Consider the following 15,842-nt stretch of genomic DNA (forward strand, 5'->3'; position numbering starts at 1 on the left):
TACATTGTTGTCATGTTGTCTGTTTTGACAAGAATGTGTTTGTGGGCTATCAACGGTTGAAATGCTTTCAATGCTAGAAACACTGCTAGTAGTTCGAGTTGATTTATATGAAGTTGCTTTTGTTGAGTGTCCCATTGTCCCTGGATGCTGTGCTGGTTGAGGTGTGCTCCCCACCCTACCATGGAAGCATCTGTTGTGATCACTTTTTGAGGCACTGGGTCTTGAAATGGCCGCCCTTGTTTAAATTTATAGGATTCCACCATTGAAACGAGGTGTGTGTTTGGCGGTCTATCAACACTACAGGGAGTGCAGAATTATTAGGCAAATGAGTATTTTGACCACATCATCCTCTTTATGCATGTTGTCTTACTCCAAGCTGTATAGGCTCGAAAGCCTACTACCAATTAAGCATATTAGGTGATGTGCATCTCTGTAATGAGAAGGGGTGTGGTCTAATGACATCAACACCCTATATCAGGTGTGCATAATTATTAGGCAACTTCCTTTCCTTTGGCAAAATGGGTCAAAAGAAGGACTTGACAGGCTCAGAAAAGTCAAAAATAGTGAGATATCTTGCAGAGGGATGCAGCACTCTTAAAATTGCAAAGCTTCTGAATCGTGATCATCGAACAATCAAGCGTTTCATTCAAAATAGTCAACAGGGTCGCAAGAAGCGTGTGGAAAAACCAAGGCGCAAAATAACTGCCCATGAACTGAGAAAAGTCAAGCGTGCAGCTGCCACGATGCCACTTGCCACCAGTTTGGCCATATTTCAGAGCTGCAACATCACTGGAGTGCCCAAAAGCACAAGGTGTGCAATACTCAGAGACATGGCCAAGGTAAGAAAGGCTGAAAGACGACCACCACTGAACAAGACACACAAGCTGAAACGTCAAGACTGGGCCAAGAAATATCTCAAGACTGATTTTTCTAAGGTTTTATGGACTGATGAAATGAGAGTGAGTCTTGATGGGCCAGATGGATGGGCCCGTGGCTGGATTGGTAAAGGGCAGAGAGCTCCAGTCCGACTCAGACGCCAGCAAGGTGGAGGTGGAGTACTGGTTTGGGCTGGTATCATCAAAGATGAGCTTGTGGGGCCTTTTCGGGTTGAGGATGGAGTCAGGCTCAACTCCCAGTCCTACTGCCAGTTCCTGGAAGACACCTTCTTCAAGCAGTGGTACAGGATGAAGTCTGCATCCTTCAAGAAAAACATGATTTTCATGCAGGACAATGCTCCATCACACGCGTCCAAGTACTCCACAGCGTGGCTGGCAAGAAAGGGTATAAAAGAAGGAAATCTAATGACATGGCCTCCTTGTTCACCTGATCTGAACCCCATTGAGAACCTGTGGTCCATCATCAAATGTGAGATTTACAAGGAGGGAAAACAGTACACCTCTCTGAACAGTGTCTGGGAGGCTGTGGTTGCTGCTGCACGCAATGTTGATGGTGAACAGATCAAAACACTGACAGAATCCATGGATGGCAGGCTTTTGAGTGTCCTTGCAAAGAAAGGTGGCTATATTGGTCACTGATTTGTTTTTGAATGTCAGAAATGTATATTTGTGAATGTTGAGATGTTATATTGGTTTCACTGGTAATAATAAATAATTGAAATGGGTATATATTTGTTTTTTGTTAAGTTGCCTAATAATTATGCACAGTAATAGTCACCTGCACACACAGATATCCCCCTAACATAGCTAAAACTAAAAACAAACTAAAAACTACTTCCAAAAATATTCAGCTTTGATATTAATGATTTTTTTGGGTTCATTGAGAACATGGTTGTTGTTCAATAATAAAATTAATCCTCAAAAATACAACTTGCCTAATAATTCTGCACTCCCTGTAGATCTTGAAATTGACCCAGTGCTTGTGTCCATTGTGTCGCTAGGCACTGCTGTAAGGGCCGCATGTGTAATCTTGTGTTTGGAACAATGGCTATACATGAAGACATCATGCCTAGAAGTTTCATCACTAACTTTACTTGATACTGTTGGTTTGGGTGCATGCTTTGTATTACGTTTTGGAATGCTTGTACCCTTTGTGGACTTGGGAGTGGCAATCCCTTTTTTGTGTGTCGATTGTTGCTCCTAAGTATTGTTGTATTTGACACGGTTGTAAGTGTGATTTTTAGGTAGTTTATTGAGAACCCTAGTTTGTGAAGGGTTTCTATGACGTATTTTGTGTGTTGAAGACACTGTTTCTGAGTGCTGGTTTTTATTAACCAATCGTCTAGATACGGGAATACGTGTATGTGCTGTCTTCTGATATGTGCGGCTACTACTGCAAGGCATTTTGTAAATACCCTTGGTGCTGTTGTTATCCCGAATGGTAACACTTTGAATTGGTAATGTACTCCTTGGATTACAAACCTTAAGTATTTCCTGTGTGATGGATGTATGGGTATATGGAAGTAAGCATCCTTGAGGTCTAATGTTGACATGTAGTCTTGTTGTTTGAGCAAGGGAATCACGTCTTGAAGTGTTACCATGTGAAAGTGATCTGATCTGATGTAAAGATTTAGTGTTCTGAGATCTAAGATGGGTCTCAGTGTTTTGTCCGTTTTTGGTATTAGAAAATACAGGGAATAAACACCTGTTCCTTTCTGATGGTTGGGTACTAGTTCTATTGCCTCTTTCTGTAACAACGCTTGGACTTCTAGTTGTAACAGATCCAAGTGCTGTTTGGACATGTTGTGTGCTTTGGGAGGCACATTTGGTGGTAACTGTAGGAATTCTATGCAATAACCAGGTCTGTAGTTATTTCTTCCCAATTTTTGTAATAATCGGAGAGTCTCCCCCCCCCCCCCCCCCCCCCCCACTGGTGTTATGTGTTGGGGATTTGTGACATTGAAGTCACTGTTTATTTTGTAGGGTTTTTGGGCCTTGGAATTTCCCTCTTGTTTTAGGGAACTGTCCACATCTATATTGTCCCCGAAAGCCTCCTCTTTGGTACTGGCCCTGGTATGTGGGTCTGGCCTGTGAGGTTGAAGGTTCTGTGCTTTGGGCTCGAAACCCCCCCTCTAAAGTGTGGCTTCCTAAAGGTGCCTCTGCTCTGTGGGGAGTAGAGCGCGCCCATGGCTTTGGCTGTGTCCGTGTCCTTCTTTAGCTTCTCTATAGCTGTATCAACCTCCGGCCCAAACAACTGTTGTCCATTAAAGGGCATATTAAGCACGGCCTGCTGGATCTCTGGCTTAAATCCGGAGGCGCTTAGCCATGCGTGTCTCCGAATAGTGACCGCTGTGTTTACAGTGCTGGCGGCTGTGTCCGCTGCATCCATAGCCGAACGTATCTGGTTACTGGACATACTTTGGCCCTCTTCTACCACTTGCTGTGCACGCTTTTGGAACTCCTTGGGAAGATGTTCAATAAAATGCTGCATTTCATCCCAATGAGCCCTGTCATATCTTGCCAATAAAGCCTGTGAATTGGCAATGCGCCATTGATTGGCTGCCTGTGCTGCAACCCTTTTCCCCGCGGCATCAAACTTTCGACTTTCTTTGTCGGGAGGTGGTGCATCACCAGAAGTCTGTGAGTTTGCCCTTTTGCGGGCTGCGCCTACTACCACTGAGTCAGGTGTTAGTTGTTGCGTGATGTACACAGGGTCCGTAGGGGGAGGCTTGTACTTCTTTTCCAACCTAGGTGTATTGGCCCTGCATTTTATGGGGTCTTGAAACACTTGTTTTGCGTGTTTTAACATCCCTGGTAACATCGGCAGACTCTGGTACTGACTGTGTGTTGATGACAGAGTATTAAATAAAAAGTCATCCTCAATAGGTTCAGCATGCAGTGCTACATTGTGAAAAGTAGCTGCTCTGCACACCACCTGCATGTAAGCAGTACTGTCTTCTGGTGGTGACGGTCTTGCCGGGTAGCAATCTGGACTATTGTCAGATACTGGTGCATCGTATAGATCCCATGCATCTGAGTCATCCTGGCTCATCCCTGTGTGCGTTGGAGATTGCACCATTGGGGGTGTTGCAATTGGTGACAGTTGCAGTGAGTGCTGTGGCGATGGTTGTGGCGAAAAACGTGGTGGAGTTTTTTTTTTTTTTAGCCACTTTTGCTTTTGGCTGTTTATCAGTTTCTTGGAAAGCAAGTTTCCTTTTCATTTTAATAGGGGGAAGAATTCTTATTTTCCCTGTGTCTTTTTTGAATATGGAGCCTTCTTTGTGTATAGTCTGGTTCTCCCAGCTCCAATTCTTGTCCAAATTTATGACCTTGTAGTTGAGATGAAAGGCCTTGTTCTTCGGAATATGAGCTCTGTTTCGGCTCCGAGGCTGGGTGTTTCGGCACCCAAACTTTTTCCGCAGTCTTTTTCGGCTCCAAAGCCACCTTTTTTGGTTTCGGGGTGCCGATCTCTCAGTGCCGACTTTGGTCGGAGCCGGTATCTCGGTGTCGCGTTTGGTCGGAGCCTGAATCTCGGTGCCGAGTATGGTCTGTGCCGGTATCTCGACCGGAGTTGGATGTCTTCGACACGTGTGTGCCCTTTTTCGGTGCCGATGGTTGGTCACCGTGTTTACGGGTTAAGCCATGGCCTGCCGGCGGTGGCGTCCCCTGGGCTTTCATTATTTTGGTGTGAGTCTTGGCCGGGGCAGTTTTACTCACGGTTTTCGCCGGCTGCTCACTTTCAGTCTCGTCCGAGTCTGGAATGGAGAAAGTCTCCTCTTCTTCGACGTTGTGATGTCCTGACGGCGTCGACGCCATTTGAAGCCTTCAAGCTCTCCGGTCCCGTAGCGTCTTTTTCGACCGAAATGCCCGACAGGCCTCGCAGGTATCCTCTTTGTGTTCGGGTGACAAACACAAATTACAGACCAAATGTTGGTCTGTGTAAGGATACTTATTGTGGCATTCGGGACAGAAGCGGAATGGGGTCCGTTCCATGAGCCTTGAAGAAGCACATGGTCGGGCCGACCAAGCCCCGCCGGGGAATGGAAGCCCCGAAGGGCTACCTGAGCACTTCTTTTATTCAGTGTCGATCTGCTATAACTAACCCTATACCGAACGCAAACAATACCGTTGAGTTTTCCGAGATTTAACTAACTTTCCGAACCGAAACACGGAGCGAAGAGGAACACGTCCGAACGCAATGGCGGAAAGAAAACAATCTAAGATGGAGTCGATGCCCATGCGCAATGGAGCCGAAAGGGGAGGAGTCCCTCGATCTCGTGACTCGAAAAGACTTCTTCGAAGAAAAACAACTTGTAACACTCCGAGCCCAACACTAGATGGCGGGATAATGCACAGCATGTGTATCTGCAGCTACACATGCCATCAAACATATATATATATAAAAAATATATGTATGTATATATATAGACTTGTACAAGTTTATTCAAGAAAGTTTTTCAGACAGTTTTGGGCATGGTAAATAAAGTGAAGAGATGGGTATTAGGTGGCAATGAACAATGTCAATACCGTTCAGTATTGGCGGCATACTCTTGTGTTTGTGGGAATAAATCAATTTCTGCAACATGCCTCTTCAAGGCACAATGCCAACAGGTCTGAGCCAGGCATTTATTCTTCCAAGGTAGAAAAGTGAGTCAAACTGAGTGAGGCAGTGTTTAAATTGTGCCAGTTGTGGACACCAGAACTCATATCTAGGGACTAGGACTTATTTTTTTCTATTCTACCGGGACCCAAGGCAAGAAAGGCAGAAAAATGGAGAAAGATGATAAACAGTGACAAAGGGTTCGAACAAGGATGGGGGGGACAAACAACCTACAGGAATGACAAAAAGAAAGGAAGTGTAAAATGGTGAATAAAAGAGGCATGCGACAGAATCAAGACCAAGCATCCTTTGCATTCATGAGATAAAGAGACAGGAAGTGTAAGGGGTGGAAGAAAGAGGCATGAGATGGAATCAAGAAAAGGGATTCTTGGTATTCATGACAGAAAGAGACCAGAAAAGTAGGCGGGTGGGGGGGAGGGAGAAGAGGCATGAGATGGAACAAAGACAAGGCAGCCTCAGTATTCATGAGATAAAGCGAAAGGAAGTTTAGGGTGGTGGAACAAAGAGGCGTGAGGTGCGTGAGTTAAGACCTGGCAGCCTTTGTATTCATGCGATAGAGGGAGAGGATGTGTAGGGTGCGGGAAGAAAGAGGCATGAGATGTAACCAAGACCAGGCAGAGTATTCATGAGATAAAGAGAAAGGAAGTGTAGGGTGGTGGAACAAAGAGGCGTGAGGTGCAGTTAAGACCTGGCAGCCTTTGTATTCATGCGATAGAGAGAGAGGATGTGTAGGGTGTGGGAAGAAAGAGACATGAGGTGGAACAAAGACCAGGGAACCTTACTGTTTATGGGATAAAGAGACCAGAAGTGTAGGGTAGTGGGACAGAGGCATGAGGTGGAATCAAGACTGGACAGCCTCGGAATTCATGAGACAGGAAGCGTACGGTGCAAGAAAGACCCATGAGGTGGGATCAACATCAGAGAGCTTTGGTGTTCAAGGCACAGGAAGTTTAGGGCGCTTGAAGAAAGATGCATGAGATGGAATCAAGAGTACGCACTCTTCTTATTCATGAGATAGTGAGAAAGAAAGTTTAATGTGGTAGACTGAGACAGGGAAGACTGGTTATGTAGCAATGTCAGCATTCAACAGCACCTTTGATGAGCATCTAAGAAAATATCTGGTTGCATGCACTTCTTGTCTTCAATAAATTAAGGACTGAACTGTGGGTACTGGTTCTGAAGGAGGATACATTTCTCAATTTTAGAATTGAACTATCCCCCAGAGTTGTCACATATTGCAGTGTGGAGGAGATGGGACCAAGAGAGGAGAGTTGTCAATTAGAACTAGCGATAAGATAAAAACAAAAAAAAGCTCATCCTAATTTTAAGTTTTGCAATCATGCACAGTTGCAAAATGAATGACTCACAAAACAAAGAATACAAATACTGAATAACATTTTCTCTAGTTATCTTTGATTAGCACTAAATCCATTAGACCACTAAAACTATATTATTCAATGTCATGCTGATTCCCCTTTCATATTTTGTTTTGCCAAAACAATATATGCTCGGTTTTGATGTCACAAATACAATTAACAACTGGATATCCCAGTGTTTAGTGCTAAGAAAATCTGTAACAGAGGAATACGTGAGCAATTTATATCAGAGGAGTGTTCATTCCACAATTCTACCAAAGTAAATGAAAAAGAAAGCTCATTGAAATTCTTTACAAAAGTGTATTTGAATTAGAGACAGTAAAATCCACAGAGAAATCAGTAACATACACATATGACTGGTTTCAGGTGTTATGCTGATTTGAAACACATCTGGTTCACATCTTCACAGCAACGGATAAGGCCAAAGGAAAACTATTTTCTCTGCCTCCCTTGGATTAAAAACTTCTTTCCTGAAACCTGCTTCACCTCCTTCACAAAAGAAAAGCACGAGCAGCGAGTGGGATATGTCTCCAGAACAGTGAAGACATGCTACATGGATGATAAAGGAACCCTTAAAAAGTCCACCTCAGTAGAAGTCGCAGACATAATGCAGTGATGAGCACCTTGAAGGCAAAGTGCTTGAACAAACAAACGGGAAGCGTTTCCCAGAAGATAATCCTGTTCTTTTTTACCATTAAAAGGGACTAAAGTTCTAGTTAGTACAATAAGTCTCTACACAAACTAGGAATCAACCTGTAAACTAGCTGTTGAATAGCAGCACCAAAGCATACTGAGACCATTACAGAACTTGTACCATCCACATAATTTTGTTTTAAAAAGACAAAGACTTGCTCATGGAGGTTCCCTCAGTCTAATGGGACCTGCATCTAATGGGAAAGTTTTGCTTTTTCTGGCCAGCCTCGACACATCTGTCCGTCAAGCGCTGAGCAGTCTGCTCATGGACCTGTGATCTTTGTGTTTAATGATATTAAATAAATAAACTTATCAATACGGACATCAAGACCACAAAGTAGAAATGCTATCTGCCAGACTTTTTTTTTTTTTTCCTTTCCTTTTTTTTTTTCAAAGGACATCAAGGGTCTTGGTGTACTGTCACTTTAAGACCAAGCTGTGCTACACCACAAGGTGGCGATAAAGAACAGGTCCTGAACACACATACTACAACAACCAAGCGCTTCCACTGAAACAGCTGGTAAAGACCGATCATTTGTAAAAGAAATTGTAAAGTGAATCTGACAGGCTAGAAAGAAGAGCTGGTTTTCTGATTTGACGCATTGAATTTTCTTTAAACATTCGACAAAGAGGCACAATATGTGTCTTTTCCATGGAGCAGCAGCAGGCAATCCTGAAATACAAATATCAGTACCGCACAGTTGAAAGGGATCACAACTTTTTTTGGGGAGGGAAGGGTAAATTATCCTACCTTTGCATCACTTTGCAGTTAATTTATCTAAATACATAACAAAATGACCTCAAGACTCCATTTAGGGTTTTGCTGTTAAAAATTTCCATGCGGTTTCCAATGCGGTTTTTTTCTCGCGGTTTTCAATGTGGTTTCCATTTTGCAGTTTAATTGGCTGTAATGCCAAAAGCCAGGTAGCGGTTGGCACTGGGTTCGGAGGGATCAGTCTTCATGCTTTTTTTTATTTATTTTTTGACTGCACAACAGAAATATCCAACTTCATTTAAGTTCAGTGTCGACACATGGAGCAATTTTCCGTGATATAGAAAATTAAGAACTGGAAAGTATGTTGTCCGATATATCTGTGGACCACTCTAGCAAACAATATATACTCTGTTATGCTTGTGCTGGCAGGTACTATTTCAGGCTGGATTAAAAGGAAGATGAGACCTCATCACACAACTTACTTTTGTACACAAGCAGTGAAGCAAAAATAAAAATACATAAGATCTGTACAAGGAACCAGTGAGAATATCTGATAATTAAAAAAAAAGACCAAAACGTCCAATTTAAATATGTTATACAAAAGCAGCACATGATTCCCTTAACAGAGGTGAACGGTTTATAAACCCATCATCTGTGTTTTTTTTTTTTTTTTGACTGGAAAAATTCAGTCAGGGAGATTGCTTCACTTTTTTAAGGAAGTGCAGAATGCTTCACAATGAAAAATGAGTTTAGATGGAACATGTTCGAAGAAGAGGTGACCTGGTCTTTAAGGTACACACTCTTAAAATCCATTTTTTTGTTTCTGTATTGCCTGTGCGAGGGAAATTTACAAATAAGATATAAAAATGTATTTTACTTAAAAAGGTCAAGCTTTCAGACACAAGAGCAAATAATCATTACAATGAAAAAGGTAAACTGGGTTTAAGAAAACTGGATGCCCCCGCTGAGAACGGACTGCCCTGTGTGTCACTTGAGTGTGTTTTACAAAACCTGCAGTGTTACAAAGTCTGTCTTGAAAATACTGACGCTTGTTTCCCTCCTCACTAAAAAATAAATGGTTTAACAAACAACAAAAATTAAATTGACCATTTAAACAAATGGGTTTCATTCACAAATGAGACACTTGACACCGAAATCCAGGTTTTTAGAAAATGTGCAGAATGGTAAATTTACAGTAGGGTGCAGGTTTTCTCATTCTGGAGGGACAGGCTCCCCAGGCTCTCGTTTTGCTGTAAATCGAGATAGAAAACAAAAAGCAAATATGAGTCATGACCAACATGGTTAAAATTCACTCTGCTGCATAAAAAGCTATCAATGTCACCTTGTACTTTCAAATGTTCAAATTCTGCAATACAATCTAATGACCGCATACATATTATCTATTTAAAATGTCAGTTGCACATCAATGCTAAGAGTTGACCACACTGGTGTTAAGCATTTTAACTGAAGGTTGCGCACAGATCTTCACACATGGCATTATGTTTCCAGATTAGACTTAAGGGTATCTCAAATCTGTTCTTTCACATTGCAAGAGGGAGTTCACGAAAAGCTAGAACTCTGTCAATATAACTCAGCAGCGAGTCTAAAAATATGATGAAGTTTTACAACAACCAGTAGTAAGTGTATAGCTGCAAGGAACACTGCTAAACCAAGGGCACTTGACTACCAAAGCAGTTTGTAGTAACAGGCCAGGAAATACACAAGCAAAAGTCTAGAACAAAACAGCTGGGAAAATGCAGCTCAGACATGTCACTGCAGATGACACATTCATTCTAAAGAAAAATAATTTCTTAAATACTGCGTTTTAATCCTCTAATGGAATTCACTTAAGAATAACATCAGAACTAAACTGGGTATTAAAGGGATCAATTAGCTGAACACCTATAATTCTAAAACCATGTTTCTTAGAAAATGGCAACGATGGAAGAGAGCGGCCCAAGTACATATAGGCGTCCATGTGGTTTTGGATTAACACCCTAGATTTTAACTGGACTGTGACACGTAGCTTTGCAACCATTGGCTGCTCCTATGGAGGTAACACAAGTAGTGATCTTTTTCTCTGACATCTTCACAAACAGGAAGGCTGGATACGAGGCTGCAAAAGGAACAAATACTGCAGAAGGAACCTTAACGGACGTATAAATGTGATGTAGCTTTTGACCCTGGGACTCGGATTAAACCCCCAGAGTCTAATACAGATTTTCTATCGCTGGGAATATACTACAGAACAACATACATCTAGAGGAGCTTGTTAATTCTGCCTCACCATGCATTAATATCATCAGTTTTAGTTTTTGAGATGATACTCAAAGTTACATGTGGGGACACAATCTACAAACAGGTAATGGGGTGATTTAAAGTCTCATTATTCATTGTGCTCATCCTAAATACGAATACCAGAGACAAGTTAGGCCTCGAAAAATCACAAAATTGTTACTAGACCTGCAGGTCGAGTAACTTGAATGATCTACTCAGCCTAACTGTAATGTACTTAACCCGTAAACGGGTCTCAAATTGTGTGATCCTATGCAATTATTTTTTATTTATTTAATTTTTTTTTTTTTTTTTTTTTTTTTACAGAGTTGCCTTTTCCTTCATTCTCACAAGTGCACCTTCAAATATCTGAGTTCACCATTTCTTTTGTACAAAAAAACCTCTTTTGTTTGATTAAACAGATTAAACGTTTGCTGCATTTCTAATAGGAATCTGTCCCACATATAGGGTACACATGATCCATGACTTCTCTTAGATTATTAATAGCATTGCCATAAGGGCAGAAGTATTTTTTCCCCAGTGTATGTTTAAACACTCACTTTAAATAAATATATTAATAAAGCATGGTGTGGTAGCGCACTGTCATTTACAGGCAGTAAATTTCCAAGAAATGTCCACAAACCTTTCCGCTAACTTACAGCTTTACTGATAAAACTATGTAGTGTATTATTAATCTGTGAAAAATGGGTTTCAGAAACCAATCATTTGCACATCATCAAGTAAAGTGTTCACAATGTTTTCATCCCATAATTTTTTTTTTTTATCACACTGAAGAACAATAAATGGTCTTTCACAGCTACTGACATGTATTTTGAAATGTCTGTACAGTTTACTTAGTTATTTAAATGCTCTGTATTGGAAAACCCCACACAGACTTCCTGTTTTTACAGCAGGTCAGACAAGTCACCTTACAAGAATGAAAAAAGACAACCTGTCTTTTGACCGCTGTCTCTGAACAGGGAGCAAATGTGACAAGAATAGGATTTAAAAGCATCTTTTTCACTTTCTGACTTAACAGAACACCTGTTCTTTGTCAACTCGCCAGAAGAGGCAATTAGGTCCTAAAAATAGCTCAACCTGATAAAATATGATAGGAAGGCTGTGAATTCAATGCAGGTTCGTAATTCCGAGCAGGCAGAAAGCTTTCCAACTTGTTGCAAAATGGTGAGATCTCCAACCCCCATGCCTCAATGCAGGCAGCAAACCTCACAACCCACACAAAACCATTCCCACATGGGGGAGAAGCAATGGCGTATATGTACAAGAAACGTATAAGGTAAGTAAATGTTATTCACCAGGGGTGACGAAGGCATCTGGAGGCCAGCTGCCTTTATCATCATCTGGAATACAAGAGGTTACTCTGTGAAACACCATTATAAGAAAAGGCAACACATTTTGTACAGGAAAATTTGTATAAAAAAATGTTAACTAAATACACACTACAGGAAATGTTTATACGCACCATACCAATTTTGTTAATCATTTTTAATTGCATGTTTTTTATTTTATTTTATTTTTTACTGCCTTAAAGGAGTTTTCCCTGACTGCTTACAGTCCTTTGGGTATAAATCTAACAATATCCACAGCATGAACATACTACACAAATAAATATGCAAGCATTAGGCCTGAAGAATAAAAGGTGACAAAAACAGCAACTGTAAGCCCAGCAAACCCTTAAAAAAACGAGCATTTGAAGGCCAGAACTGAATCTGTCCAGGCTCTGTGCTTTGACAAGGCGCAAGAAAGACACTGCCAAGCCCATATCTACTGCACCTCGATGCCTCGAGAATCTCCAATCACATATTTGCCATTTTTGTAACAGCTTCTAGAGTGTCAAAAGGTGTAGTAGGGAACCATGAACCTAAACAGCAGATGTATTCGGTTTGTTTAAAGATCTACAGGCATGTGACAGTCAGACATAATTGTAAGTCTTAAGAATCCTACCAGAAAGGAATGCCACTGCCGACTTTTATCCTAGGCGGTTAGCGAGCCAGATGGCCTATAATAGTTTGTCATGCAATAAAAAAATTGCACACAACTATGCATTTCCCTAAGCTCCAAAAGTACTTAAAACCCTTCCAATGAGAGAATGAAACCATTGACTTGCCCTCATACACCACAACTAAAATGTCTGTTCCTAAAAGATGATATGCTACATAGATTTTTATAGCACACTAATGACTAGTCATTTTATCCAGGTGCTTGCCAGTGGATAGGCAGGGGCCTGCATGGAGTTAAATCGAAGAGCCAGGTCTTCAGATTTGTGTGTAATTCGAGGTGACACAGAGGACCTTCTGTGGTGGGGAGGTTGTTCCAAGCTTTGGGGGGCGATGTGTGATAAGGCACGACCTCCTGCTCTGATGTTGTGTATGGAGCGGATGTGTGGAGGTGAGAGCCCGGAAGAACAGAGGTGCCTGGAAGCTCTCATAACCAGGACTTTACCTTTTTTTAAGCAGTACATCATAAGCCACAAACATGCCAATGACATTTCCTATCCTGCCATCCTTTGTTTTGGCATCTGGTAAATCCACAGCAGAAATCTTTAGGATGTTAACACCCTGCTAGTAAATGATCAAAGCAGTTTGAGTGCCTGGAAGAAGTCACAGATGTGGAGGATAGTCCCTGCAGGGCTGCCAACAACCTATAGTGGCCGTTCGGAAACAGGGTTGCTGGTAGACATTACCCGACCACCACGGTTGGTACAGGCAGAGGTGCAGCCAAGGCCATGCTTATGGCAGTGCTGCAGCGAGACCTGCAATGCAATGAACACCAGGAAAAGGCTGCACTGAGTTCACTGTGAGAAATTCCTTACGAATAAGGGGTTCAAAAAATGTTCCTCGAACAACTACGGCCTCCCTCACTATTTTAGGATCAGCCAAGTGGCGGAGTTTGGAAACAAACAGGGGTTGTTCACATCTACTGACTAAACTACAAGCAGATATACCTAGGTCCAGCTTTGCAGACCAGAGTAACTGGAGAAGAAAATAATGAGAATGCAGAAATGAAAATCTGAAAACCCACAAAAATAAAAACCTTTTAGCTGCATCAACATAAGCAGAAAGGGAAAAAAAAAAATCACTATTATCAACAGCACGATTGCTGCTTCACAGCAAAACAATGAACAAGTAGGACTGTGATCATATGTAAGCCTTTTCAGGTACACTTTTGCTTTTTTTTTGGGATGAACTGAATGCTCGCTGAGCAGTAGCATACGAAAGACAACTTACCACCTCCAGGTGGTGTGGCTCCAGCCGGGAACGGGCCTCCTGCTTTGAAATCTAAGGAGTAGGAAAGGTAAAGCACAGAGAGTGAGTAAAACAAGAAGCATAAGCAGTGACAGTCTGAGAACGGATCACGCTAGTGGGGAATAGCACAATGGAGACCCTCAGCAACTGCAGAAGAACCTGACCATAATGCTTTACTTCCAGAGGAAGTAGCAGGGGGACCACTAGCAATAAGAAATTGTTCCCATCATTCTTTGATGGCTTTCCACTTCACCAATGTTCTCCTTTAGGTCACTGGTGTAAACCAAACAATATTACCTGAGATTTGTTTTTACCCATAATCAGTTTGAGAGCTGTTTTGAAGGACACGATTGCCACAACTTAGCTGTTAGCTCTGCTGTGTACCATAGAACACTAAAAACAAATTTAGAGCTCTTGAATGAAGGTCTGTTGTCCTGGATGTTTTGCAGAACAGAGGGAAATGAATTCCTTAGTCTGGATGAGTGGGTGCACAGTCATGAAAATGGCTTCAGCTGGGAGACATGGATTGGCACTTTGGAAGAATCTAGTCCCTCTGCCCATGTACAATAAATCTCTGCCTTATGTCCCACTAATTATTAATATCTTCAAGGCCTGAAATACGTTTGCTGCTCTTCATCTGCTTCCTGATTGCACTGAGTACCAAGAAGCTCTGCAAGTGATGCAGAATGCTGAGATCAATTAATGTTGATTAACATGATGTGATTTCAAAAAGTTGCCTTAAGGGCTAGAGCCCACACCTCAACCACATTCAGAACAATATACTTTTATGTTCTTAGCTACTGACTGTTACTGGTGAATTCCCATTCTTTGATAGCTGCTCCAAAGAAGTTAGAGCCACCCACCCTTACTTTTGGGTTTCATGAGAAATGTGTTTAAGAGTAGAGCACATGACAGGGTGTTTTGAACATGCTACTGTTCAGGACCCCAGCCATTCCTCAGCATACACCACCAGCTTTTGGACAGTATCAAGTTACTGTCAAATACTTCTGCCTTCCCCAAAAAATTTATGAGTGAACAGGGCACAACACCCTTCAAAAACCTGCCACTAAAATTCAGCAGTTATAAAGGATGTGGATACTTGCCTGTAGTAAGGCCAAAACTATGGAACGGAGTCACTGTGACTGTGCACATTGATGGTAACCAGCAGTAGTTTTAAAAAAATGTGACAAACTCATCCTGTCTACTTCCAATTTTACTCCTCCTACTATTATCATTCATCTCGAATAGGCGAGAAATGAAAATGTCACTTACCCAGTGTACATCTGTTCGTGGCATCAGTCGCAGTAGATTCGCATGTTCTGCAATAGCTCGCCATCTGGTGTTGGGCCGGAGTGTTACAAGTTGTTTTTCTTCGAAGAAGTCTTTCGAGTCACGGGACCGAGTGACTCCTCCTTTTGTCTCCATTGCGCATGGGCGTCGACTCCATCCTCGATTGTTTTTCCCCGCAGAGGGTGAGGTAGGAGTTGAATTGTAGTAATAGTGCCCATGCAATGGAGTGACTAAGTATGCACTTATTTAAGGTTGAGATGATACATATATAAATAATTGAAGGTAACTTCCAAACTGCTACAGGCTCCCGGGGAGGCGGGTGGGCACATGCGAATCTACTGCGACTGATGCCACGAACAGATGTACACTGGGTAAGTGACATTTTCAGTTCGATGGCATCTGTCGCTGTAGATACGCATGTTCTGCAATAGACTAGTAAGCAGTTATTTCCCCAAAAGCGGTGGATCAGCCTGTAGGAGTGGAAGTAGTCTGAAATAATGTCCTTAATACAGCTTGACCTACTGTGGCTTGTTGTGCGGATAACACGTCTACACAGTAGTGCTTGGTGAATGTGTGAGGCGTAGACCATGTGGCTGCCTTACATATTTCTTGCATTGGGATGTTTCCTAGAAAGGCCATGGTAGCACCTTTCTTTCTGGTTGAGTGTGCCCTTGGTGTAATGGGCAGCTGTCGTTTAGCTTTAAGGTAGCA

The 15,842-nt window shown here is 42.0% G+C and overlaps 1 protein-coding gene across 4 annotated transcripts in view; it reads right to left on the bottom strand.

Moving 5' to 3' along the window:
* Positions 1-7,173: 7,173 nt before the first annotated feature.
* CHERP (calcium homeostasis endoplasmic reticulum protein) overlaps positions 7,174-15,842 on the bottom strand; it is a 134,080-nt gene continuing 125,411 nt past the window's right edge. For 3 of the 4 annotated variants that reach the window (XM_069218192.1, XM_069218190.1, XM_069218189.1), the window contains 3 exons: positions 13,824-13,874; positions 11,892-11,936; positions 7,174-9,551 (listed from right to left, as the gene is read on the bottom strand). In XM_069218192.1, coding sequence (XP_069074293.1) covers positions 9,514-9,551; positions 11,892-11,936; positions 13,824-13,874 — 134 coding nt within the window. In that variant the 3' untranslated portion in view covers positions 7,174-9,513. The remainder of the gene's footprint in view (positions 9,552-11,891; positions 11,937-13,823; positions 13,875-15,842) is intronic. The other variant, XM_069218191.1, reaches the window with a different exon arrangement.

Source organism: Pleurodeles waltl, chromosome 12 (assembly GCF_031143425.1).
Source record: "Pleurodeles waltl isolate 20211129_DDA chromosome 12, aPleWal1.hap1.20221129, whole genome shotgun sequence".
In the NCBI taxonomy this organism is placed as follows: Eukaryota; Metazoa; Chordata; class Amphibia; order Caudata; family Salamandridae; genus Pleurodeles; species Pleurodeles waltl.